This window comes from Stegostoma tigrinum, chromosome 12 (assembly GCF_030684315.1).
Source record: "Stegostoma tigrinum isolate sSteTig4 chromosome 12, sSteTig4.hap1, whole genome shotgun sequence".
Taxonomy (NCBI): Eukaryota; Metazoa; Chordata; class Chondrichthyes; order Orectolobiformes; family Stegostomatidae; genus Stegostoma; species Stegostoma tigrinum.
In genome coordinates, this window is record NC_081365.1 from 59,348,417 (window position 1) to 59,376,179 (window position 27,763).

The window sequence follows — 27,763 nt, forward strand, 5'->3', positions numbered from 1 at the left end:
TCATCATATATCTTCTTTAAAGTTCTTGTTACCTGAAATTTACAGAACAAACTGATTCACTCAAAATATTACGGACACTTAATAGGGGGAAATTATTTGCACCCATGGATATAGTTTCAACTCTGCCAAGGATTGAAAATGATTACAGGAAAATTAAAATAGATTCAGAAAAAAATTGCAAATCATCTCCAAGACAGATCAAGAAAAATGATAAATATAACAAAATAACAACACTCTAAAGCATCTGCTTTGTGAATTTGTAATCAGGAAAACATAATTCACTTCTAGCATCAGAATGCTCAAATATGACCTTAGCTCCCTCAATTAATACTTCAACAATATCCAGCTAAAATATGCTATTAGCTAGTCACAAAATCTCCAGAAGTGCCTTGCTCCCAAGGTTCTGGATTATTCTTCCAATGATCAGTCAGTCTGTCTCTCTCTCTCTTTCTCTCAGGTGTCCTTCTGACAATTAGCTGCATCTTTCATGTCCTCACGCTGTTTTACACATTTCTTTCCCATGCGTCACTTCTTTTCCCAAAGACTCTGATTATTTGGTTTTTGAATATCAGTTAGACGGTGACAGTATCTTCTTGTTCACAGTTTTGTCTTTCTTACTTATCTCCTCTTTTCACCTGGCCTTTTCACATTCAATATTTTAAACTGTTTCTGATATGCCACAGCAAAATCTGCTTTTAGAAAACCAGCTCAGCAGGTAATGCCTTATACCTATTGTTCTTTCTCACACATGGGCAATCTTAGTTTGGGATCATTCAATCCATCACTCATTTCAAGGTAGCTTTCCAGTTCTACACTTAGTTGCTGAATGATCTAAGGTTTTCTCCCCTCAGTTTAAATGCATCATTTTATTCTTATCAATCCAGACACACACAGAGATGTCAGTTAGGTGATGGAGCTTCTATCTTTCATGAACCACCTCACACAAAACAAATTTAATCACCCAAAACATTATACTTCATGGGATTAGTTTATTTGTGTTCATGGCTACAGACCTCACAGAATTGGTCCAGAATAATAAAATGGTAACAGAAAATGATTACAGACTTAAACATTTTGGAAGAAAAGTAAATAAGTATGATAATAATAAATAGTGGCAGCTGCTTTACCCCATCAAATTAATTGGTCACAAACATCTACCATCAGAATGTTTAATAATGTTAATTTACTTTCAGTAGGTTAACAGTTCACCAATATTTTGTTCAAATGGCTGTACCCAACCAGCCCATGCTTAGAAAACTCAGAACGTAACGTCTAAAGTTATATCTAATTCCACAACTGAACAGCACTTGCTCAATAGCCCTGAGTGTATTTCGAATTACATTAAAAGCCAAATTAAAATGCTCCGTCAGCTCATTTATGCTTCCAAGAAGTTACACACATTTATTGCAGGTACTTATCCTCTGCAGGTAAAAGAACCATGACAAGGTATAGTACATTTTTTATATTAAACAAAAGTAAGAGGACATTATCCATAACAACTCTTCAACCAATCAGAATCAACCCACCAATGAATCATAAATCTTGTTGCATGCAGTACAAGTTATTACTCCCTTTGAAGTTCAGCTAATCTTGTGCCTGTCCTCTTGAGTACAAGATAAGAAGCTTCACGAACCATTTTTTTTACCAATACATAAATTCTGTCTTATTAAGTGGTTATTTTCTGTCATGACTTAATAGGTCATTTCAAAGGATGGTTAAGAATCAATCACATTGCTGAGGGTCTGGAGTTAAATGCAAGCCAGATTTCCATCTCTGACAGTTCAATCTTTCCACAAAAGACAAAATGCTCATTCCAAGCATCAATCCAGAAAACCTCCTCAGAACTGCTTCTGACATACTTACATCCTTGCACAAGTAAGCAAATCAACAGCGCACACAGTATTCAAGATGTGGTCTCTTAATGCCCTGTGTATGTGAAACTTTATCTTGTAATTTTCATGTTTAATTCCATTCGTAATAAAGGACAGTATTCCATGAACCTTACTGTTTACTTAAAGATAACACAGTGTGGAGCTGGAGGAGCATAGTGGGCCAGGTAGCATCAGAAAATTTTCTGAAGCAGGGTCCCAACCTAAAACGTCAGCTTTCCTGCTCCTCTGATGCTGCCTGGCCCCTGTGCTCCTCCAGCTCCAGACTGTGTTATCTCTGACTCCAGCATCAGCAGTCCTTACTATCTCTTCCTATTTATTTTCTCTTCCCAACATATTGTCCTACAAACCTGTGTGTCATCAACAAACTTACCCACCACGCCTTCTTTCTCTGCAACTAAGTAATTGATATGGCGGCACTTGATGACACCACATTTGTGCTATTCCCCACCACCAAATGCACACACATTAAGAGGCCACGAGTTGGGAAAGGGTCAGACCTAATGGAGAGAGATCGAGTTGGAGAGGAGGGGATTGTGGAGGTGATTAGGCTTGGGAGATGGGAACAGATTTGACTTGGGGTGAGGGTGGGGTTCGGTGGAGAGTGTGGTGGGGCAAGGGATCAGGCCTGTTGGAGTCGGGGAAGAAATCAAGCCTGTGGATGAACAGAAGAATCTCCATTCTCTCTCTCTCCAGCCACGCAGACTGATCCATTCTCCCTCCCCAGCCGTCCCTGTCCAATTCCCATTTCAATGTTGCATCCGTTCTGTGCACATGCAGAGTGTTGGAGTTTGCACATGATGCAATGACATAGAGGGTCTTGAGTCATGTGTGTGTTTCAGAGCAAGTGCACATGTATGGTTGCCTCGCACTTGCTGGTGTCAGTAGACACTGCTATTTGAGGCCTGAGCTCACCCCTTTGAGACTTCACTCATCACATCCTGCCAATCAGTAAAAGATGCATTCAGAAAAAGACCGCACGCAATCATCAAGAGGGCTGGGCTAAAGTTTAATGTTTCCTGTTTCGTTCTCTTCTTAAATGGAAGGGATAATATTTGCTATTTTCTAATCTGATGGGACTTTTCCAGAACCTTATAATTTTTGGAAAATTAATGCTACATCATTAGCCACCTCTTTTAAGACAATTGGTTAATGTCCACAACGACACAGGGACTTGTCAGCCGGTAACTGCATCAATTTGTTCAATGCAGCTTCCTTGGTGATTGTAATTTCACCTAACTTGACTCTTTCCTCCACCACCTGATTTGCAGCTGTAACTTTTTTGTATTATCTGTAGTGAATATAGAAACAAAATATTCACTCATATCACCCATCATTTTCTTATTACCTATTCTGACTACACTCTCACTCTCGACTGGACCAATACTCACCACTGGCTTTGTTCAGACATCTACAGAAACTCTTACTGTTTTTACATTTCTACCTAGCTTCTTCCCATACTCTAATTTCTTCTTCCTGATTAATCTTATTGTCATTTTTTGCAATTCTGAATATTCTGACCAAATGTCTGCTACTCGTCTTTGTGTGATTATATATCGTTTACTTAAGTTTAATGTTTTAATTAACTCTTTAATTAACTGCAGATAGTGGGTCCTCTTTTAGAATTATTCTTTGTTGTAGGAATGTACAATCGTAAATATTCTAAAATAACTCCTGTAATATCTGCCACTGTTTTTCTATTGATTTGTTAGTTTGGTATCCTGGTTAGCATCAGCTAATTCAGCTTTCATGCCTATAGAGTTATCCTTATTTAAATTTAAAATATTGTCTTCATCATATTCCTCTGTTTCAAATGAATATAAATCCAATCATATTGTTGTTTTTACTACTTAGATGTGCTTTTACTTTGAGGTCTATCAGAGACCATGAAGAGAAATTTCAAAATGAACTTTTACATTTGAGTTTCACATATGTGGGTTTAAATTCTATTTCTTTTTAAAACGGTTAACACTGCTGGGCTCAACCATGGCTGAAGCTGATCACATGATCATATTTCCAAAAGATTCTGAACACCCTGCATTACATAGATATTCCAGCTAAAGCTGATACACAGGGACAGGAAACACTGATTGTTCAGAGCTGGCTGGGCTGGAAACAAAGAAAAACATCAACGGCCATTATATGAATGTGAACGCTCATGCCTTTCTAGTTACCTCGTTGCCTTGCAATATAAACTCTTGTAGGGGAAGTAAAGCAACACTTGGAGAGGAGCAGAGTCGTGAGGATCCTGAGATAGGGAGTCAACATTACTAAGAACAGCATACACAGTGAGAACCCCGAAACAAGAGGTGAGCTACGGTGATAAAGATAATGTAAGGTCTCTGGCATGTATTTAATACTTTTGAACGAGAGGAAGTAAACAGAAAAGACTAACTTCAAGGTAAATTACAGATTGGCAATGGAATGTTCCTCCTGTCAAATGTGGGATGACAGGGACATTTATGTACAGAAAGTACAAGTTTTGGATCCAAAGCAGCAACTGCAACCACAATGGAGGGTTCACAAAGCTGAGATCTTTGTGAAAAACATGCAGGTAATGAGTGTACAGTTGGAAATGGAATGGGTGACTACCAGGCAATGTAAAAGCACCAGGCACCTGGAGGAAATGGTCTCTCAGGAGACTATCGCAACAGCCAAATCTGTGATACCAGGAGTGATTCAGCAGCACAGGAGATGAGAAAGGGGATTCTATCATATGAGAACATATAGGAGTTTTTGTGGCTGCAGGCCTAATGCCAGGATGGTATGTTGCCTCCCTTGTGCCAGGGTCAAGACTGTCACTGATCATCTGCAGGGCATTCTGAGGGGGGAGGAAGAACAGCCAAAGGTTGTAGACAATTGTTGGAGTCCATTGTTAGCACCAAAGTGACCGGTAACTGAATGTCCAAGGTCAGTCAATCTTTAAGAAACACAGGCAAAGTAGAAAAGGAGGAATGGCATTGTTAGCAAAGATCAAATCAGTGTAACAGTGAGAAAGAATATTGGTGCTTGAAGTCTAGATTAAAAGGGTCTGTCTCAGGATGGCAGCCAGTGACAACTGTTGGAACCACAATTTTTCATATTGTACATTAATGATCTAGATGAAGGAACTGAGGGAATTCTGGCTAAATTTGCAGACAATACAAAGATAGGTAGAAGGACAGGTAGTATTGATGAAGTGGGGAGGCTGCAGAAGGATTTGGACAAGTCAGGAGAGTGGTCAAAGGAGTGGCAGATGGAATACAATGTGGGAAAGTGTGAGGTCATGCACTTTGACAAGAAGAATAGAGGTACAGATTATTTTCTAAATAGGGAGAAAATTGAGAAATCTGAAGTGCAAAGAGACTTGGGAGTTCTAATCCAGGATTCTCTCAAGGAAAACTTGCAGGTTGAGTCAGTAGTTCAGAAGGTCAATGCAACTTTGGCATTTATTTTGACAGGACTTGAATATAAAAGCAGGGATGTGCTTTTGAGTCTCTTTAAGGCTCTGGTCAGGCCATATTTGGAGTATTGTGCACATTTTTGGTCTCCATATCTCAGGAAAGATGTATTGGCCCTGGAGCGGGTTCAGACGAGGTTCACAAGAAAAGTCTCAGGAATGAAAAGCTTAACATATGATGAATGTTTGAGGACTCTGGGTCTATACTCGATGGAGCTAAGCAGGATGAGGGGGAATATAATTGAAATTTACAGATTACTGAATGGCCTGGACACAGTGGATGTTGGGAAGATGTTTCCATTGATAGGAGAGAGTAGGACCTGAGGGAACAGCCTTAGTGTAAAGGGAAGATCTTTTAGAACAGGGATTAGGAGAAACTTCAGCCAGAGAGTGGTGAATCTATGGAATTCACCGCCACAGAAGGCTGTAGAGGCCAGGTAATTGAGTATATTTAAGATGGAGATAGATAGATTCTTGATTATCAAGCGGATCAAGGGTGACGGGGAGAAAGCAGGAGAATGGGGTTGAGAAACTTATCAGCCATGATTGAATAGTGGAGCAGACTCAATGGGCTGAATGGCCTAATTTCTGCTTCTATGTCTTCTGGTCTTGTGTAAAATTACTTTGTGTGGAACTAAGAAGCAACAAGTGGTGGAAAGCTTAATGGGAGTTCTGTTACAGGCCTCCAAACTATGGGGGTGATATAGGGGATAGAATTAAATAATATGTTAGAGATGCATGAAACAAGGGAACAACAGTATCATTACTGTCTACATATAGTTTGGTCAAACCACATTTGCATTAATACTGTGGTGGATGAATTCCTGGAACACTTGCATGATGGATTTTTAGACTAATACATTGAGGTGCCAACTCGAGGGAAGACTAAAACAAGATTTTGTTTTTTTTTGCAACGATAAGGGTTTAATTAATAGGTGGGGAGCTCATGGAATTCTCTTCCACAAAAGACTGTGCAGCTGAAGTCACTGAATGTATTTAAGAAAAAATAGATCTCCAAAAGGTAAGTTTGTCGACAGAGTGGAGATATGGCATTGTGATAAAGGACAGCAATGGTCTTCTTGAATGGCAGAGTGGGAACGAATGGCCTGCCTTTGCTCCTACTTTCCATGTCTATATGTTACCCTGCCTACCTTTCATCTTGTCTATTGAGATAGACCAGCAGCACCCAAAATCCTTCGGTTTATCATATGGCTGTACTCTGATCATGTTGAATTGTTTAGATAGACAACGCTAGGTCAGTAGCAAACACAGAAATTGTGAAAAAAATTAACAGCATCTGAGGAGAGAGAAACATTTTGTGTCTGACATGACTCTTCTTCAGAATAATCAACAAATATGACATGATTCTTTCTGAAGAAGTTAAAATGTACTCAAAGTGTAAAACACAAAAAAAGAACTGCTGATGCTGGAAATCAGAAACAAAATAAGGAATTGCCGGAATGACACAGCAGATTTGGTAGCATATCTGGAAAGAAAGCAGAGTTAGCATTTCAATAACTCTGATTCTTCCTCCGCATATGCTGCCAGATCTGCTGAGCTTCTCCAGCATTCTTCATCCTTGTTGCAGAAAGTATTAGTCTTGTTTTCTTTCTGATACAAGAACTTCTGTTATAGATTATCATGTGGTCAATTTTGTTTGAAACATGTTCATAACTGGATTGAAAGCAGCAGTTCTTGCTGCCAGAACAAGTCAAAATTTGGTAATATATTGTTACAAAAATAGAAAATGCTCGAAATATTCAACAAGTCATGCATCACCCATGGAAATTAATGTTAATGTACACTAATAAAACAGTAATTTTATGAACACTTACCAGTTTTGAGGACAACATGTTGGTCTGCACTGTGGAGGGCAATATATCTATATATAGATAACAGGCAATTATCTGCAGATGCCGAGACTGGTAATGTAAACCTGCACCAGGACAAGAGTACAGTTTGTCACAAGCACTGCACAATAAGTAATACTTTTAAAGGCAAACTTTTAATAATCCAAATTTAGTAAAGCACTTTACACACAGAGTAGCAGCAGTCTAATTATTTCTGAAGGGGTTAGATGCTGCATCAGTCCACATTTTTATGACTAGGGTCAAAAGATATTCATTAGGTAAATATATCAAGAAATGTGGAGCAACGCTAGCTAATAAAGATGAGGGAAATGGATTTAACCATTGTCTACCTGAATAATGGAAAGTTTTGAACATCCCACTCTTGTTCATGCAATCCTATCTTCTGCAAATTCGTATCTCCCCCTCTTTGTCAATCGTGGCCACATTAACCCCAAATTATCTACGAAGAAAGTATGCGGTGACTTCAGGACAGCATTGTAGCCATTATGTTCAAACTATTGTATGCTCTGCCAACTACCTACAAGGATGAACAGTCCTTTTTTTGTTCCAGAAAGTACTTCGCCTTTCCTTTGTAAAGCCATAAATAGAGTTTGATATCTGGAGTAGTTTAGAGATCATCATATTTAAGTTTTCTGTGATGAAATAACTGCACACAAGCCAGTATCCCATCACCAAGTCACCTTTTATCTAGTTGTGCACAGTACACTGGCTGACGCCAGCCAGCTCAGAGTCAGTCCCCAGACTGAGGGGATTCTAATGCCCTGTTGTATTGGTCAGCCAGGGTTTTCCTGATTGGACCAGATTCACAAACCCAATCGAGGATCTTGTAGTCAACGAGATCCACCCAGTTCCTATCATTACAGGTGACCTTCGAGTTACCTATTCTTCAGAGTATTTGCAAAGATATAAAGCAGGTGTCATTCCACATCCGTTCAACATCTACACAGATTTAGGGGAATTCTAAAGCAGAGCAGCTTTAGGTGCCAAATCCTGGATTAATCTATTCAAAAGATCATACATTACAAAATGAAAGCTTATTATCTAAAAGTTGATAAAGGATTTTTTTTCATATGAAGACACTTCTTTGAAGTATTCAACTTTTATTATTAACACTGAACACTGCAGAGTCCATAAAAATGGTCAATGAATAAAATCCAACAGAGTCAACAAAATTGGCTGTCCAGAAATTGGTATTTTGTAAAGTAAAGGATATGGTTTACTAGTATTTCAGTTGCTCGAACATATTTTCTTATATCAATTTACTTGCATACATTGAAATCCAACAACTCTATAATACCAGTGCACTTTTGTGTACTGATATTTTTTATTACCTCTTTCTGTCCTGATCAATTAATGTAACATCCACTGATGCTGAAATTGGACTGGATGAACAGAAGGTAATGCAGCATGTTATGCTTTTAATGGTTTCACTCTGAAATGGCAAAGTTGAACCTTCAGGAAACTGACAAGTAATAGGATTAATCCAATTCCCATCTTCAGTTTCTATTTCTGGAACTTCAGCTTGGAGTGTACAGTCACTGAAACCAAATCATTTTTTTCATTAAATTTTGCAACGGTAAATTATAGTAGACACGGGAAATGATCATTCCCCTTTAAGACATCACTCGCAAGTTCTTTAACATTTCAGCATGAATTATTACAGTGTGCTAGTTAAATTACAGCTGAACAGAACCTGGACAAACAATATATACAATGTGAAACACAGTGTGAAGCTGGAGGAACACAGCAGACCAGGCAGCAGCAGAGGAGCAGGAAAGCTGACGTTTCGGGTCAGGGTCCTTCTTCAGAAATGGGGGAGAGGAAGGGGGTTCTGAAATAAATAGAGAGGTGGGCGGTGATAGCATGTAGGCAGAGGTGGGGATTGGTCAGTGAGGTGGGAGGAGCGGATAGTTGGGAGAGAAGACAGGTCAATAAGGCGGGATGAGGCGGGGACAGGTCTTGGGATGTGGTCGGGGATGGAGAGATTTTGAAGCTAATAAAATCCACATTGAGACCATTGGGTTGAATATGAGGTGTTGTTCCTCCAGTTTCCAGGTGGCATCGTTGTGACACTAGAGGAGGCCCAGGATGGACATATTGAAAATGAAGTGGGAAGGGGAGTTGAAGTGATTCACAACTGGGAGGTGTTGTCGTTTGTTGTGAACAGCACGTAGGTGCTCCACAAAGCAGTCTCCGAGCTTCCGCTTGGTCTCAGCAATGTAGAGGAGGCCACATCGGGTACAGCGGATACAATGGGCCACATTAGTGGGTGTGCAGGTGAATATCTGTTTGATGTGGAAGGCTTTTTTGGGGCTGGGATGGGGGTGAAGGGGGAGGCGTAGGGACAGGTGTAGAATCTCCTGCAGTTGCAGGTAAAGGTGCCGGGTGAGGTGGAGCTGGTGGGGAGTGTGGAGCTGATGAGGGAGTCACAGAGAGAGTGCTCCCTCCAGAAGACAGATAAGGGTAGGGAGGGAAATATATCCTGTGTCGTGGGGTCAGATTGCAGGTGGCACATATGGTGGAGAATAATGCATTGAATCCAGAGGTTAATGGGGTGATATGTGACAACAAGAGGAATTCTATCTGTGTTTTTATTGCAGGGAGGAGTTGTGAGGGCTGAGGTGTGAAAAACGCAATAGATGTGGTCAAGGGGGTTTTCGACCACTGCGGTGGGGGTGGGGCGTGGTGATGGGAGTCGTGGTCCTTGAAATACGAGGACATATGGAATATTTGGGAGTGGAAGTCCTCACCTTGGGAGCAGATGCGGCGGAGACGGCAGAATTGGAAGTAGGAGATTGTATTCTTGCAGGAAGGTGGGTGAGAGGAGGCATAGTCTAGGTAGCTGTGGGAGTCAGTGGGCCTGAAATAGATATCAGTTTCAAGGTGGTCACCAGGGTTGGAGACAGAGAGGTGCAGGAAGGAGAGAGGACAATCCCCACCGTTACATCAGTGATGGTCCAGGTGAACTTGAGGTTGGAGTGGAAGGTGTTTATAAAGTTGAACTGTTCGAGCTCCTCATGGGAACACGAGGCAGTGCCAATACAGTCATCGATGTAGCACAGGAAGAGGTGAGGGATAGTGCCAGTGTAGCTGCAGAAGAGGGAATTTGAGGTTGCGGTGGAAGAAGTTAGTAAAGTTGATGAACTGTTCAAGCTCCTCCTGGGACCTCCCTCAAGGGAGCTACTTCCACTGCAATCTGACCCCACTATGAAGAATATATTTCCCTCCCCATCCTTATCTGCCTTCTGGAGGGACCACGCTGTCCATGACTCCCTCATCTGCTCCACACTCCCACAAGCCCCATTACCTCCAGCACCTTTCCCTCCAACCGCAGGAGGTGCTACACCTGCCCCTACACCTTCCCCTCACCTCCATCCCAGGCCACAAAAAAACCATCCACATCAAACAGATGTTCACCTGGACATCTGCTAATGTGGTCTATTGTATCCGCTGTTCCTGACGCGGCCTCCTCTACATCGGTGAGACCAAGTGGAGGCTCGGAGACTGCTTTGTAGAGCATCCACGCTCGGCTTGTGACAAACAACACCTCCCAGTCACAAACCACTTCAACTCCCCCTCCCACTCCCTGGACGATATGTCCATTCTGGGCCTCCTCCAGTGTCACAACAATTCCACCCAGAAACTGGAGGAATAACACCTCATATTCCGCCCTGGGACCCTAAAAACCAATGGTCTCAATGTGGACTTTACCAACTTCAAAGTTTCCCCACTCCTGACCTCATCCCAAGACCAGCCTCCCCTCTCAGCCCCGCCTCATTGACCTGTCCATCTTCTCTCCCACCTATCCGCTCCTCCCACTTCACTGATCAATCCCCACCACTACCGACCTGCTATCACCGCTCCCCCCTGAGTCTCTATTTATTTCTGAGCCCGCTTCTCTTCCCCCATTTCTGAAGAAGGGTCCTGACCCAAAATGTCAGCTTTCCTGCTCCTCTGATGTTGCCTGGCCTGCTGTGTTCGTCCAGCTCCACACTCTGTTATCTCAGACTTCAACATTGGCAGTTCTTACTATCTCTGAATACAATGCTAAACTTGTTTATTTGAGTTTAGAAATGTTTAATTGGTTGTAAATTGTTTTGGGATATCCAGTGATATTGGAAAATGCATAGATGTGCTTACGGGTCGTATTCTCCTCTCACTTCAACAAAGTTATTCAATTTTCCAACAAATAACAGATTGCTGTCTTCATGAAATCAAAATCAATTTCAGCGAAATACTGTACTGGGGTGAGAGTTAGCAGTCGATGTTAAGAATAATCTAAACATAAAATTCAAAGAATCAAGGTAAAGTGTAAAGCTTCAGAAGTGGTGCCTGAGACAGGAGCTATGACCTATGTGTTTTTTAAATAACCTCTGCATGTTTTGCCAACAATAACACTCAAGTAGCATATAGGAGGGAGTGATCAAGAAGGAGCATACACATCAGGTGAAGAATTGAGTAAGATGGATCTGAGGAGGGAAGGGTGGGGGAGTGATGGGGAATGAGGGGGATCTGGAGTAATGTATAGGATTCTCCCACTTGAACAATTCAGATTCTTAAACTCATTGTTTTGGTGGTAGCCTGCAGCAGTCACTTTAGAGCTATTCCATAGTAAACACAAAATATACACAGAGAGTTGTGAGAGCATGGAATGCGTTGCCAGCAGCAGTTGTGGAAGCAAGGTCATTGGGGACATTTAAGAGACTGCTGGACATGCATATGGTCACAGAAATTTGAGGGTGCATACATGAGGATCAATGGTCGACACAACATCGTGGGCTGAAGGGCCTGTTCTGTGCTGTACTGTTCTACGTTCTATGTTCTATAGGGTCTCAAACAGGCATTAAGGTCTTTATGTCAGCCTCAGGCATAAGCCACTTTCTGCCTTTCACTGTATAGCAGCTGCCATACTTTCAAATGAAATGAGCAAGTAGCCAAACCGAACACCTTGACACACATTTTGTATCAGAATAAAGGAGTGCCATCATCAAATCTTTTAGGTTCATATTCAAGAATACAGGAATTCTATTATAGAAATCTCCCATAACATTGCACGTGAGAAGCTTATCCTATTAATAATAAATCTGATATCACAATTTTCAGGAATAATCAAAGTAGGTCAAACTTTACAAATGGTCAACACTGTATTGTCATATGTTTTCCACAAGCATTTTAACAGGCTTCCATCTGCCAGTGTCACAAAAAATGACTGCTCTTCTCTCCCTGATTGTGAAACCTAAGTGGACAGGATGAAGCAATCGGCTGCCCTGCCCTTGGAACCTGCCTTCTTCACCCCTCTGATAGTGTACTTCCTCTTGGTTCTGTGAAAGACTATGGGATAAACCACAGATACCTTCATCAGGGATACGAGCAGCCTCAGTGAAGACTGTTCAAGGATGACTATATGAGTCCCACTTTAATGTTGTCCACTGTCTTTCCACTTCCACTGGCTCGAAGTGGGCAGGAAATGCATCTCCAAATCAATTAAGGGATCACACCTTCGAACATCCCAATTTTAGTCAGTTTTCCACTAATTTCTGACTCGAAAAACAGACCCAGCTCCTGTTTCCTGCCTCCATGTCAACAGTACTGTTCCAAACCATTAAAGAAGATACAAAACAGTCACCTAAATTCTTCAAAAGAAGCAGGGGAATAAAGCAGGAGAGAGGTGACAAAAGAGAGATGGTGTTGGGTTTAGGAAGGGGAATGATGCTGAATTTTGGCTGATCTTGAGTGGAGTTCCTCGATTTTGAGAACGCTATGGGATGGGCGGAAACTAATTTGACTTTGAAGAAAGGTGCGCACCACAGCGGGTGGATTGTCTTATTTTCCCGTCCAATTTCATTTTGATTTCATTTCTTCCTTCTCTCCCTATTTTCCCTCATTTTTAGTATAAATGCACATCCCTGACAAGCTTTGCATGTCAATTGGTAATATAGTTGGAAACACAGGTAATTTAGTGGTGGAAGATAAAGGAAACAAGGTAATGCCACAAGACGAGGTTGGAGGTGGAAGAGCAGGTAGATCTGTGTTAGTCAGCCATGGAATGAGGGGAAGGGAAAGCAACGGTGTTGGCAGAACTAAAATTCTACTGCTCTCCTTGCTGACTCTGTTTGGCTCCATCTGCTCTACAGAAGTTAAAATGCTTGAAATCAGAAGAAATTAAGTAGATGTAATAAGTACTCTGGATAACAAAGTGTGTAGCTGGATGAACACAGCAGGCCAAGCAGCATCTCAGGAGCACAAAAGCTGATGTTTCGGGCCTAGACCCGAATAAGTACTCTGTTATTTATTATACCCATGACTTTCTATTTGAAAAAAAGTACAACGTTAATTTTAATTTATCTGCCGCTGGCAGATTCTCCATACTGGAGAAGTCTTATCACAGATCTATGGTACAGGTTACAGGTTACAGGTTACAGCCTATCACAGGCTACACTTTTCAAATAAATAAATAAACCAAGATATTAAACAACCAAGCTCCTTTACCAAAAAAGTTACAGAAATAAAGCTATGAAAATGCAATGTTTTATGAAAACTCGTAAGTTTGAAAACTACAATGCTTTTTCAGGCAAAGGTGGTTTCAATTGCAGTAATTTTATATATAAAAATATGTTTTAAATGATTCAACTAATTATAAATAAACATATTGAAATTGTGACATGAGTTTGTAGATTTTATCTATAACCAAATGTTACCAAAAAAAAACTCAAAATTATGACACAAAGTTTGGTTTGTTTGCAAAAAAATGAAAGCATCACCAGATTTTGAAGATCAATTATGAATTGTCAGAAGTAAGCAATAGCATCAGACGCTATAAAAGCAGTTTACAAATGTCATATGAGGGACTGCAAAATTATGTTGTTCTTGGTCACCCTGTATATTTCATCACATAAACAATGAGTGCCATATACATAACACGTCCTTACAACTTTCAAAGAGCAAACCAAGGTAAAAAAAATCCCTGTTAAGACATCTGATAAACGTGTGCTTACAAAATGTTAATTATATTTCTTCGAAATATTGAAATATTTATTTCAAATTTCAGTAGCTCTCAAATTTTCTTCTTATCTGAGTTTCTTCTCTAATAGTTTTTGCGTCATTTGATGAAGTCGATGGTAAAGTAACAACATAAATAATGTTTAGGACTCAGGCTCAAAGTAAAACAAATTAAATCAAAATCCAACCTTAGATAGTCCAAACAAGTAATTTGGACTGTTGTTGATATCTCCGTCCCCAGAGGAACTGGGTTCAGGATCACAAAGGGGGGATCGATGAACAATTTTGGGGTGTGTATAACACCAATCAAAGTGATTACTCGATATGGGGTAGTTCTGTCCTCATTAATGAACATGGGTATGTCACATCTATATTTGCCTGGACACCCTGAAAAGTAAATAAGCACAGAAATAATGCAAAAATATTTGTGGGTCCTTAAAATACAGTGCCCCCAACCACCACAATCTTAACATCACTCTCAACAGAGAGATTAGCAAACTTTAAACTTTATTCAAAACATCAAGCAATTATGGAGCAAAGGTGTAGGCAGTGATGGTGGAAAAGTGGTAATGCCACTCGATGAATAATCTACATTACTAGGCCAAATGATTCTAGGGATATAGGTTCAAATCTCACCATTGCAGCTCATGAAATTGAAATACAAAAGGTTGGGGTGGAAGGTGTTGGTCAACCACTCCAACCTCAAGTTCACCTGGGCCATCTCCAACACATCCCTCACCTTCCCGGATGTCTCAGTCTCCATCTCAGGCAAGCAGCTAGAAACTGATGCCCATTTCAAGCCCACTGACCCTCACAGCTACCTAGAATACACCTCCTCCTACCGACCCTCCTGCAAAAATTCCATCCCCTATTCCCAATTCCTCTGCCTCTGCCGCATCTGCTCCCAAAAAGAGTCATTCCACTCCCGCACATCCCAGATGTCCACGTTCTTCAAGGACCGCAACTTTCCCCCCGCAGTGGTCGAGAACGCCCTTGACCGCGTCTCCCGCATTTCCCGCCACACATCCCTCACGCCCCGCCCCCGCCACAACCGGCCCCAGAGGAGTCCCCTCGTTATCACATACCACCCCACCAACCTCCGGATACAATGCATCATCCTCCGACACTTCCGCCATCTACAATCTGACCCCACCACCCAAGCCATTTTTCCATCCCCACCCTTGTCTGCCTTCCGGAGAGACCACTCTCTCCATGACTCCCTTGTCCGCTCCACACTCCCCTCCAACCCCACCACAGCTAGCACCTTCCCCTGCAACCGCAGGAAGTGCTACATTTGCCCCCACACCTCCTCCCTCACCCCCATCCCAGGCCCCAAGATGACTTTCCATATTAAGCAGATGTTCACCTGCACATCTGCCAATGTGGTATACTGTATCCATTGTACCCGGTGTGGCTTCCTCTACATTGGGGAAACCAAGCGGAGGCTTGGGGACCGCTTTGCAGAACACCTCCGCTCGGTTCACAATAAACAACTGCACCTCCCAGTCGCGAACTATTTTAACTCCCCCTCCCATTCCTTAGACAACATGCCCATCATGGGCCTCCTGCAGTGCCACAATGATGCCACCCGAAGGTTGCAGGAACAGCAACTCATATTCTGCTTGGGAACCCTGCAGCCCAATGGTATCAATGTGGACTTCACAGGCTTCAAAATCTCCCCTTCCCCCACCGCATCCCAAAACCAGCCCAATTCTTCCCCTCCCCCCACTGCATCACAAAACCAGCCCAGCCTGTCTCCGCTTCCCTAACCTGTTCTTCCTCTCACCCATCCCTTCCTCCCACCTCAAGCCACACCTCCATTTCCTACCTACTACCTCATCCCACCTCCTTGACCTGTCTGTCTTCCCTGGACTGACCTGTCCCCTCCCTACCTCCCCACGTATACTCTCCTCTCCACCTATCTTCTTTTCTCTCCATCTTTGGTCCGTCTCCCCCGCTCTCCCTATTTATTCCAGAACCCTGTTCCCATCCCCCTCTCTGATGAAGGGTCTGGGCCCGAAACGTTAGCTTTTGTGCTCCTGAGATGCTGTTTGGCCTGCTGTGTTCATCCAGCTTCACACTTTGTCGTCTTGGATTCTCCAGCATCTGCAGTTCCCATTATCATTGACTAGAAGTACAGTCCATTTTGTACTTCCAGTGTTTGCGCCAGCAGAATTATGGAGCACAATCTCATGCCCCAATATTCAAATTATCAGTGACACAGGGAGAAAGGTCAGAGGCCTACAAAAGGTCTTCTAAAATTTATGGTTTTCAGTCATGAAAACTAAAACAAAAGTCAATATATTCTTGCTCAATTAAAATACATCGGTAGGGAGTCGTCATTTGCATGTTTAAAATATTTCAGTCACATATTCCTCATGGATGTATACGTATTAAATTTAGACAATAATTATCAGTTATCAAATACTTGATACCACAATTTGTGGCATATTGTGTGGTATATTGTGGGTTCATTGTTTATATACAGTATTGCAAATAGTAAAAGTTGCTGCAATATTGAAAGACATTCAATTCAGTGCCAGTCAGTATATTCTTTTTAATTCATTATTTGATGTAGCAGTGTCTTGAAACTGTCATGATGTTAAGTCCTCTTCCTCACTAGATGGTATTTTCATGCAGCATTTAACTTGTTACAATTTACCTTAAAGAGGCAAACTTCCTAGTTCTTGATCAATAAATTCACCATAGTCCCAAAAGACCACTGGACTGCTGCCTCATTCGAGAGAGATGACTGGTTGTGATTTTAACCTGATGGTCACCATGCTTTGGGTGAGGGATAAGGTTGAGAAAATGGGACATTCATGTTATCTTGAGCTGGAGAAAGAATTGAGGATTACAGAGTTTGCAATAACTCTGCATTGCAAACCAGCTTTCATGCCAACTACAAGGACTACGAAACAGCTACTTCAAAAGCAAATATAAATTTTTCCTCAAAATAAATAAAATGCAATCCAGAGACCAAATGAATGAATTTATATTCAAAGAAAACTAAGACAACTACTTTGAAATTGTGTCAGGTAGTTGTGCAAGAGAATTAGCCCTTAAGCACTGGCTAAAAATTTCAAATGTATTTTGTTGATTTCTGCTGCGGAAAATTTTTAAATTAATTTTATTGTAAAGACTTACGTGGGCAAAAGCCAATTGTAATGCAATGCCTTTCTCCTGGTTTAAGACTTCCATAGTATTGAAAGATTCTAAAAGTGCCATCTTCAAGGGCAGAATTTTGTTGACTGTCCAAATCAAACAACCACTTTATTTCTTTGGAGGAAGTGTTGTGGATCTCAATTTTCTAAAAGAAATGACAAAAAAGATAACTTTTAAAGAAGGACAGAGAATATGCCACTTCATGATTATGAAGGCAAAATAAAATGAGAATATATTCATAGTAATCATGATATACTGTACTTTTACAAATGGATCAGCTACGATAGCACCCATATCATTATATCCCGGCAGAAGTGAGAATTCCAATTTGGTATCTGAGAGCTCAAGTGGTGGACAAAGTACTGAAAGATAAAAGATCATTGCGCTAGTGATCATCTGCTTTGTGGAAAGACAGAAAACCAATTTAGCAATTTAACAAATGCAAAAGAAAGTGAATGTATAAAAAGTAAATGCTGCATATAAAATAGTAGAAAATAAAAACAGTCCTTAATGAATCAATTAAATATTGTTCCAAAATATTTCCATTATTAACATTTTTAAATTATTCATATCTAGTAGATTGCAAAAATTAATTCATTTTAAAATATTGAGGAAATACCTAGACGATTTTTTTTGAAAAGGGTCACTGATAGGGCACATTTTATAAAAAAAACTTGTTGGAAGTCACATGACATTAGCAAATGGCTGAGTTAATTATGGTACTTCAGAACAGTTTGGAGCTCTGCTGTGGTGTTCATGACAGAAGACCTCCAGCTCAGCCTCTGCCATCTTTGGGAGAAATGCAAAGTTCTCTGAGGGAGCTGCAAACTGAAGCAGCTATTCTCCCTGAGGAGCATCAAGAAGACCTCCTCTTGATAGCTCTTGAAAGAACTGTGGGTAAAAAGATTCCAAGGGCAAATGCATAATCTAAGGTCAACCATCTGTGTCTCGTAACACCTACCTACATGTGCAAGAATTCCAGACTGAAAGTTATATGGGATATTTCATTTTTATATTTTTATTCCTGAGAATGAATAATTGTTTGGCCAAAGTTTTTTTACAAAGTTAGCCTCCGCAAAAGTTTCATTTCTCTTCCATTAACTGGTGTGTGTGTCTACATGTGCATGTTGGTTGCTTAGAATTGTAAATATTTGTATTTCTATATTTCAGAATTGTGTTAATTAGCTTTGCATCTTCATTGATCAAGTCTTACATCTTAAATTAATAATTTTGTTGTTGATTAAATATACTTGATTGATGGATCTTTTTACTGTGATCCTGACATAAATAAAGGATATTATCAGACAGAGATAGTAGGAACTGCCGATGCTGGAGAATCTGACATAACACGGTGAGAAGCTGGATGAACACAGCGGGCCAAGCAGCATCAGAGGAGCAGGAAAGCTCGACGTTTTGGGTCGGGATCCCGATCTGAAACATCAAGCTTTCCTGCTCCTCTGATGCTGCTTGGCCCACTGTGTTCATCCAGCTTCACACGATATTATTAGCCACATTGATATCTAGGCAAAACATTTAAAAATGCGTTGCAGCCAGTGTAGCAGTGGGATGAGACAGAGTGAGAGAAAGATATGCAACCTCAGTTGTTGCATAAAATTGGGCTTCTTATGGGATAACCCAAAGTCAGCAATGTGCAATTAGAAGTGGAGTTATTATAATGCAATAGGAATAGGAAAGAAAAGAAAAGGAAACATGAACAGAAAAGAGAAGTAGAAATGAGAAAACTTGAATCTGTGGAGCAAATGGCACTGTAGAGAATAAAAGGAGAAGACAGCATTTTGAAAAGTTAGAATGTTGGATAAATGTGGATGCAGTTACTATTTCTTTTGGAATGATAGCTAAACAGATGAGGTGTCCAAAACAAAGCTGGACACAACTTACACAAAGCCATGGAATGTCAAAGTTCATGAATTTTGTGCCATGCTTTCTGAGGATGCTTTAACAGATTATGATATGAAAGAAAAGGCTATTCTGGGTATACACAAGTTAGTTCAGGAGACTTACAGGCAGAAATTTCAAACATTCAAACGTAGTCTCAGTAGACACATCAAATTTGAGAGGGCAAAGAAAAAATAACTTTGATCACTGCAATGTGGGCATTAAAAGTAGAAACTACACACAGGATCCTTGGGGAAATATTTCACTTGGATGCATTTAAAAGTTCACTCTTTCCATTAATAAGAACACAAACAGAAAATCAGAAGACACCAACAGTCAGCGGATATGACTTATGATTGTAAGTTTGTCCACAAGTCCAAACCCTTTCTCTGTCATGCTTATAAACCAAAGAGGAATAGCAGGTGGGTGGGTGAAAAGAAGGCAAGTAACCAGGGATGAGAATGCATAGCAGGGAATACTGCAAGGTCTCATCCTGATGCCAGTAAGGAAAATGTTGTGAGTGGAATTGATGTCCAACAGGCAAAGTGTTTCCATTGACACAAGGTTGGGCACATCCTTTACAGCTTGCTAGAAGTTATATGTGGGAACTTGGTGGTTTCATCATAAAGGAAAGTTAATGACCAAGAATATGATAGATTGTATGTTTGACTGCGAGGCCAAATACAAGCACAACTAAGAGTGTGGGGGAATTGAACAAGATACCCGAGAGGTACAGGGAATTCTTTTCAAAAGGAAAAGTAATTCCTTCTCCCACTAGAAAGGTAGGGCATTCAGCTAACTCTTTGAACTTATTGAAAGTGATGTGTCTATGGCCTTCCAGAGGTCCTCAAGCATTCCATGTGAAAGCTGAAAAACTGAATCAGCTGTTCTCCCTGAGAAGATATTTTCTCAACATCTCAAGATCCCAGATTCAAGCATCTTCTCTGCTGAGGAAGTTCCCTTATATTTCTTCTAATTGGTGAGTTGGAGTATTTTGAAGGAAGAAAAGATATTTATGCATTCATATTTTAAACTGTGCTAATCTGCTTTAGATCTTTGTCAAATAAGTCCTGTTTGTAATAAATAGATAACATATTAGATTAATATATGCACTAATAAATTGATAATTTTGTTGCTATTAAGGAATGGTTGATGTCTGTTTTATTCTTAACTATGTTACATGATGACCTGAAACCCTAATATTATACACCAGTTCGTTTTGATCTGGGAGAAAGGGATCAACAAAGGAATGGATCCTTTTTAAATTATCTATGTTGAAATCAGGCAAGACGGTGGATAAATATAGAAGTGGAGCCAGTTCATTCCTCCATACCTGAGGGTTTAACAGCTTGGAGTATTCCAGCTGAAACCGTGATGAATTGGAGACTATTTGTTACCAACTAAAAGAGGAAAAAGTATATAATTGGCCATATCGATAACTGGGTAAAACATCTAAATACATCTTACGGACAGTGGAATAGTGGGACTAGGGAGGGGCAATGCATTTTCTCCAAGCTTCGTTGATCCAAAATTAAATGCAGTAGATCAGAGCAATTTCACGTTTAATACTCAGTTTATGATGAATAGTCACCAGCTAAGAAACAGATAACTGGGATAAATTTTAAAATTGTACAAATTTTCAAAATATATTTTTCAATTGGAATTGATCAATATGGAGAACTTCAGTTGAAGAAAATAGAACACTATTTACTTTAAGATCGGTCTTATTTTTCTATGAATGATACAATGTAACAATACTTTGAAGAAATGCTGTCAGATGTGACCAGATTAATTGAGGATATCTGGTCAGCGTGGACGAGTTGGACCATAGGGCTTGTTTTCATGCTGTCCCTGGCTCCAAATACTTATTTTTACATTGATTTTACTGTCATTATAGAGTTTGTTACACCATACAGGAGCACACTTAAACTGCAGAGAGATTCTACATTGGTGTAAAGGGGTATTCAATGCTTTGTACACACACAGAAAATTGTGGAAAATTTGGAGATCGGGAATAACTTGCCCAAAAGGAAATCAAGGGTGGTTCAGAAATGCTTTGTCAAAATCTCTTTCTTTGAACTAGCCTAGGAACGACTCTTCTATTTTGTAAACAGTGCACATCTTTCTCAGTGGATCATGAGTCTTTAGAAGTCTCCTCTCCAGATAACAGTGCAGGTGGGATCATATAACATTTTTAAGGTGGAGGGACATTGGTTTTGACTAACAAAGAGTTAATGGTTATTGAGTGTAGATGAGAATCTAGAGTTGAGGCCACACACATATCAATCAACATATAATAGAATGATGCAACAGACTAGGGAATGAATGACATACTCCACTTTCTTTTCACATGTGCTCAAGTTCATAAAAGTGCCTAGCAATGACAATTTCAGCGATAAATTCCAACAAGTACCCCTTGATATTCAATGACAGTAACTACTAAGATGTAGTAGTTTTGAGCAGCATGGTGGCTCAGTGGTTAGCATTGCTGCCTCACAGCCCCAGGGACCCGGGTTCAATTCTTGGGTGACTGTCTGTGTGGAGTTTGCACATTCTCCCTGTGTCTGCATGGGTTTCCTCAGGGTGCTCTGCTCTCCTCTCACAATCCAAACATGTGCAGGTGCATTTGCCAAACTAAATTGCCCATAGTGTTCAGGGGTGTGTAGCTTAGGTGGGTTATAAAGAAGTGGGTCTGGGTGGGATGCTCCAAGGGTCAGTTTGGACTTTAGGGCTGAAGGGCCTGTTTCCACACTGTAGGGATTCTATGGCCTTCTTTGTCCACCATTAACATTCTGGTGGTCAGCACTGACAAAAAATTCAATAGGGCACATTACTTAGGTATCTTACTTATTAATACAGGCCAGACGCTGAGTATTTTGCAGCAATTAATGCAACTCCTGATGACCTGAATTGCAGAAGGCAGCGTTGTCATGGAATGCTCTGCACTTGCCTGGATGGACTCATCTGTAACAATATTCAAATGCTTAACACCATCCAGGAAAAGGCAGTCCATTTGATTGGCAATCATCTGCTGATGGAAATGTACACCCTCTTGACCACCAAAGTACTATAACTGCAGTGTACACAATCCACAGAATAATTTTGTGATGTGCCAAGGCTTCTTTGATACATATCTAAAACTCATGACCTTCAGCGCCTGAGAATCACACATTTTCCCGAATTGGACATACATCGTTGTTCTTTCAACATTGCAGGGATAAGTTTTGAGAACGTCTGATCTAACAGCACTACAGAAGTAACTGTATTCACCCCAGGGGTTCAGGAAGAAGGTCCATATCCACCTTCTGAAAGGCCACAAAGGATGGGAAGTCAATCCTTGATAGAACAAGTTATGGAAAATTAGGTTAAGGGAATGCAAGGCAGCTGATGATAGTAGCAACATTTTATGGAGCTTCAATGATGAGGATCAATAGAGTCTACTTTATAAAATACACAAAACATTACAGTCAAGAAATTTTTAAAAATATATTAACAGTAAAGGATGAATACAGAAAATAGTGTATTAACGTGATTCCATTAAAAACTTTGTTGCAATAAGTTGGAAAATAAATGTATCTGAAGTGCAGGTTCAAAGGCACAAGGGAATCCAAAATGGATCAGATTAGAAAAGGGGCAGCTGAAAACTTTACACGCAAAAGAGGAGGTACAGATGTAGCTGTCAGAAAAGGGAGGTTTATTGATTATCAGAGGAAGCTAAAATGGTTTTAAGGCAGTTGGATAGAGTTATTTCGAAGGGATTCTCAGCATGCATAATAGCATCCAGTGCAACAGTAAGAGTAAGAATAGTAACTATGCAACCAATTTAGAGAGCAGTTCTCTTGATATTTGGCACAGTTTTAACAATCCAAAGTTTAAATGGTTTGATCTGGAACAGCAAATCCAGGGAAAAGCAAGACTGAAGTATCTATTGATACAGTTACCAGCTGCTTCTGTATTTAAGGGAAAGTACGAGAGAAGCAGTAGAGGAGCTGCCAGTTTACTTATTCAAACCTCAATGTTATTTCCCATGGATTAGAGGAATGCAGATGTAAAGTCTTGCTCTGAGAAAAAGAAGCAAATTGGATCCTGGAAATCACAGGTCCTTGAGCTTAAAGACTGCTGCAAAGGATTTGGTTTTTTAATAATTAGGTTTCAAAGTGAACTGGATAGGCCAGACAGTGATAATGGGAACTGCAGATGCTGGAGAATCCAAGATAATAAAGTGTGAAGCTGGATGAACACAGCCGGCTAAGCAGCATCTCAGGAGCACAAAAGCTGATGTTTTGGGCCTAGACCATTCATCAGAGAGGGGGATGGTGTGAGGGTTCTGGAATAAATAGGAGAGAGGGGGAGGCGGACCAACGATGGAGAGAAAAGAAGATAGGTGGAGAGTAGAGTATAGGTGGGGAGGTAGGGAGGGGATAGGTCAGTCCAGAGAAGACGGACAGGTCAAAGAGGTGGGATGAGGTTAGTAGGTAGGAAATGGAGGTGCGGCTTGGGGTGGGAGGAAGGGATGGGTGAGAGGCAGAACAGGTTAGGGAGGCAGACACAGGCTGGGCTGGTTTTGGGATGCAGTGGGGGGAGGGGAAGAGCTGGGCTGGTTGTGTGGTGCAGTGGGGGGAAGGGACGAACTGGGCTGGTTTTGGGATGCGGTGGGGGAAGCGGAGATTTTGAAGCTGGTGAAGTCCACATTGATACCATTGGGATGCAGAGTTCCCAAGCGGATTATGAGTTGCTGTTCTTGCAACCTTCGGGTGGCATCATTGTGGCACTGCAGGACACCCCACCACACCCGGCACCTTCCCCTGCAACCGCAGGAAGTGCTACACTTGCCCCCACACCTCCTCCCTCACCCCTATCCCAGGCCCTAAGATGACTTTCCATATTAAGCAGAGGTTCACCTGCACATCTGCCAATGTGGTATATTGTATCCATTGTACCCAGTGTGGCCTCCTCTACATTGGGGAAACCAAGCGGGAGGCTTGGGGACCGCTTTGCAGAACACCTCTGCTCGGTTCGCAATAAACAACTGCACCTCCCAGTCGCAAACCATTTCAACTCCCCCTCCCATTCTTTGGATGACATGTCCATCATGGGCCTCCTGCAGTGCCACAATGATGCCACCCGAAGGTTGCAGGAACAGCAACTCATATTCCGCTTGGGAACCCTGCAGCCAATGGTATCAATGTGGACTTCACCAGCTTCAAAATCTCCCCTCCCCCCACTGCATCCCAAAACCAGCCCAGCCTGTCTCTGCCTCCCTAACCTGTTCTTCCTCTCATCCATTCCTTCCTCCCACCCCAAGCCGCACCTCCATTTCCTACCTACTAACCTCATCCCACCTCCTTGACCTGTCCGTCTTCCCTGGACTGACCTATCCCCTCCCTACCTCCCCACCTATACTCTACTCTCCACCTATCTTCTTTTCTCTCCATCTTCGGTCCGCCTCCCCCTCTCTCCCTATTTATTCCAGAACCCTCACCGCATCCCCCTCTCTGATGAATGGTCTAGGCCTGAAACGTCAGCTTTTGTGCTCCTGAGATGCTGCTTGGCCTGCTGTGTTCATCCAGCTTCACACTTTATTATCTTGAATAGGCCAGACACACTGGCCAGATGATTTTTTCTCACCCTTCTTTTTGTATGCCTGTGTGCAAATCCATGAACTCACTTTAACATGACAAAACCTTTCTCAAGACAACCCTTAAATGATTACGAAGGACGCTGATTTTTTTTTAAAACTTAGTGAAGCAAAGGAGCACAAGTTTCAAATATCACATTTCAGCAAAAGCATCTAGAGAAACTCACAGTTGGAAACTATTTTTAAAAAGTGCTTGCATTGACATTGTCTCTTTCCACTGAACTTACCAGTAGCTTGCACTCTGCGAGATGGAGTAGCAGGACTCAATAATTGTACTTCAGAAGAACCTATAGATATTTCATCATAAGGATCAGGTGGTACGGAACTTGGAGGAGGAGATGGTGTTGTACTCCCATTGATGATCACAGGTAGATTAAAATCATAGGATGCCACCTAAGGTAAAAAAAATTCCATAATTTTTTAAATGTTCTCATAAACCTGGAGTGGTGTTTCTGCTTAGGAAGCAACCAACAAAATATACCCAGGCTAGCCAGAACCCTGCACAATTTTGCCAAGGTGAAGTCACACTGAAGTTCCTGGCAAAATCATAAGCACAATGCACCAAAATAAAACCTCTTATTTATCAGCCCAAACAAATTTAATCAAATTTGTGTCAAGAAGAGACCTAAACAGGTCTGAAGATACAGGTGAGTTATACAAAAGGCAAGAGAAAAATAATGTCTTCAGAGTAAGGCCGATACAAAGATAGTTTCCTCGAGGGACTTTTCTCTCTGCATTGTGGCTATAATTCAGTTCTGAGCTTCATCGTCTCCAATTAGCTCATTTGTGACTAAGACCAAGATACACATGCATGGCTTCAACTGTTGATGTTTATAGGGTTTTACTGTATACATTGACAATGTTTAAACTAAACTAAACTCAAGTTAAACAACCACAGATGCAGGAAAGGCATAACTATGTCAGTGACTTCAACTTACTGCTGGTCACCTCAGATTGAACAATAATTACCAATTGTTCATGACAATGGGCTCAATTTAATTCATCCCATCACTGGGAAACATGATGACTAGGTCCACCTAGTCACAGGGGAAGCCTCATTTCAATCTTTCAGCAGCAGAAAAACCTCTCCGATTAAATCAGAAATGGCAGGGTCTAATACGAGATGCCTGGTTGCCACCATTGGGAAGTCCATCAGGATCATTAGTAATCCACGAATCATCTCCAAATCCACCATGTATTGGAGGTGGCTCAAAGATTAACTGAATGATGCATGGGTTTTCCATGCCCTTGGATGGCTGTCCAGCAACATTCTCGGATTTGTCCATGGCCTCTTGAGATATTCGTTGTAATCAGGCATCTTGGACTTGACCAAGAGATTCACCATCAGGAATGGAGATCATTGCAAGTTACCCCATTGCTGTAGCTTCCAATCCACTTCCTGCAACTTCCATCCCATGGTCCAAAAATCACCTTGATCCAACTTTAGTCTGGTCCCTTGGCAATTGTGGATCCCTGCTGGATGATTGTTGTCAGAGGCTCACTACCACCTTGTCAAGGGCAGTTAAGCATGGGCAACAAATTCCAGACAGGCCTGTTTTAGACATTGGGATTGCTTTAAAATTGAGTTTCCCTAGTAGTTTCTGTGTAGAGTGAGATCTTATTTACTGCATGAGCAGTTACTTGCTTTCCCCAAACATAAACAACTTCTAATAAACAAGACAAAAAGGAAATAACAATGAAAGACCACCAAGGTCATTCTATAAGCTGACAAGAAACTAGGAGGTACCACATGCACCCTATTATCAATGTAGTGTTTCGGAAAATAGAAGTTTTGGTCCTTAAATGAAATTAAGCATAATCTTCAGGTGAAGGTGGTATTTAGAGTCATGAGTAGCTGTCCCACGTCCACTGACTAGAAGGATTCAAATGGGTGATTGACACAGGTAAACTCCAGGCCCTTAGAAACAGGCTACATCAACAAGGGCTCACGGTGAGAAGGTAGTTCCTATCAGAACGTCCTTGCAAGGGGCAGTAGTTTAGATACAATACATTTACAGATGAAGGCAGTTTTGGGGTCACGGGATGGAGGTTGCAGGACTGTAGGGTCAGATGCGTTGGAGGCCCTGACAATGGGGTGAATTGCAATGGATCTCCGTCCCTGATGTTGAATCTCTCGATCAAGTCCAAAAGTCTGATGACAAAGAATCCCTCAACAGGTCACAGGCAAATCCTAGAATGAACTAACCAGGGAACTCTCTTTTCCAAATGGAAGATGGAATAGAAGAGATTGAGAGAAAATCCAGGGAAGAATGTCCTAACATTTTGTCTAGAGAGCAGGATGAGAACAATACACTGTGCCAAGTGCCTAATCATCTTCTGGTATCAACATCCTCAATTAGCATAATTGGAATTATTGTGTATAATTAACTAACATACCATTTCTCAACTACCACTTCCTAACAAGCTTAGGAAACCACCTGAAAATTTCTGAAGAATTGCTGACCAACCATACTGAGTATTTTAAGCTCACAAATCCCCAAAATCTAATATCAGTGACACCCACAACTATAAACATTTAACAAACAAAAAGGCCTCTGAGTTGAAGATTGAACTGCAACCTGCTAGCTTACCATCAAGTGTGCTACCACTCAGGAAGGGCTGTCAGGATGCTCATCTGCTTGAGAAATAAATGGAAAGCATTATATGTTGCCATTAAATTGATTACCTTTAAGGCCTTTGGGACTTTTGTCAGCAAAGTGGTTAAACAGCAGCTTCTGAGCCTACATGGTCTGAATGCAATTGAATTGGAAATTGTTTGAATGATTTGGGACACGTTTAGGGGAGTAGAGAAGAAATAAACAAGTTATGAAGTGAAACTTTGACTATAAAGCAGTGTGTGAGATCC

The 27,763-nt window shown here is 41.1% G+C and overlaps 1 protein-coding gene across 1 annotated transcript in view; it reads right to left on the reverse strand.

Moving 5' to 3' along the window:
• The window catches only part of LOC125456902 (cilia- and flagella-associated protein 47-like), a 478,989-nt gene that overhangs the window by 366,009 nt on the left and 85,217 nt on the right, over nucleotides 1–27,763 (reverse strand). Inside the window, exons 23-28 of the mRNA XM_048540417.2 lie at nucleotides 25,125–25,290; nucleotides 17,625–17,725; nucleotides 17,346–17,508; nucleotides 14,387–14,585; nucleotides 8,531–8,737; nucleotides 7,164–7,264 (exon numbers count right to left, since the gene is read on the reverse strand). Of these exons, the coding sequence (XP_048396374.2) occupies nucleotides 7,164–7,264; nucleotides 8,531–8,737; nucleotides 14,387–14,585; nucleotides 17,346–17,508; nucleotides 17,625–17,725; nucleotides 25,125–25,290 (937 nt within the window). The remainder of the gene's footprint in view (nucleotides 1–7,163; nucleotides 7,265–8,530; nucleotides 8,738–14,386; nucleotides 14,586–17,345; nucleotides 17,509–17,624; nucleotides 17,726–25,124; nucleotides 25,291–27,763) is intronic.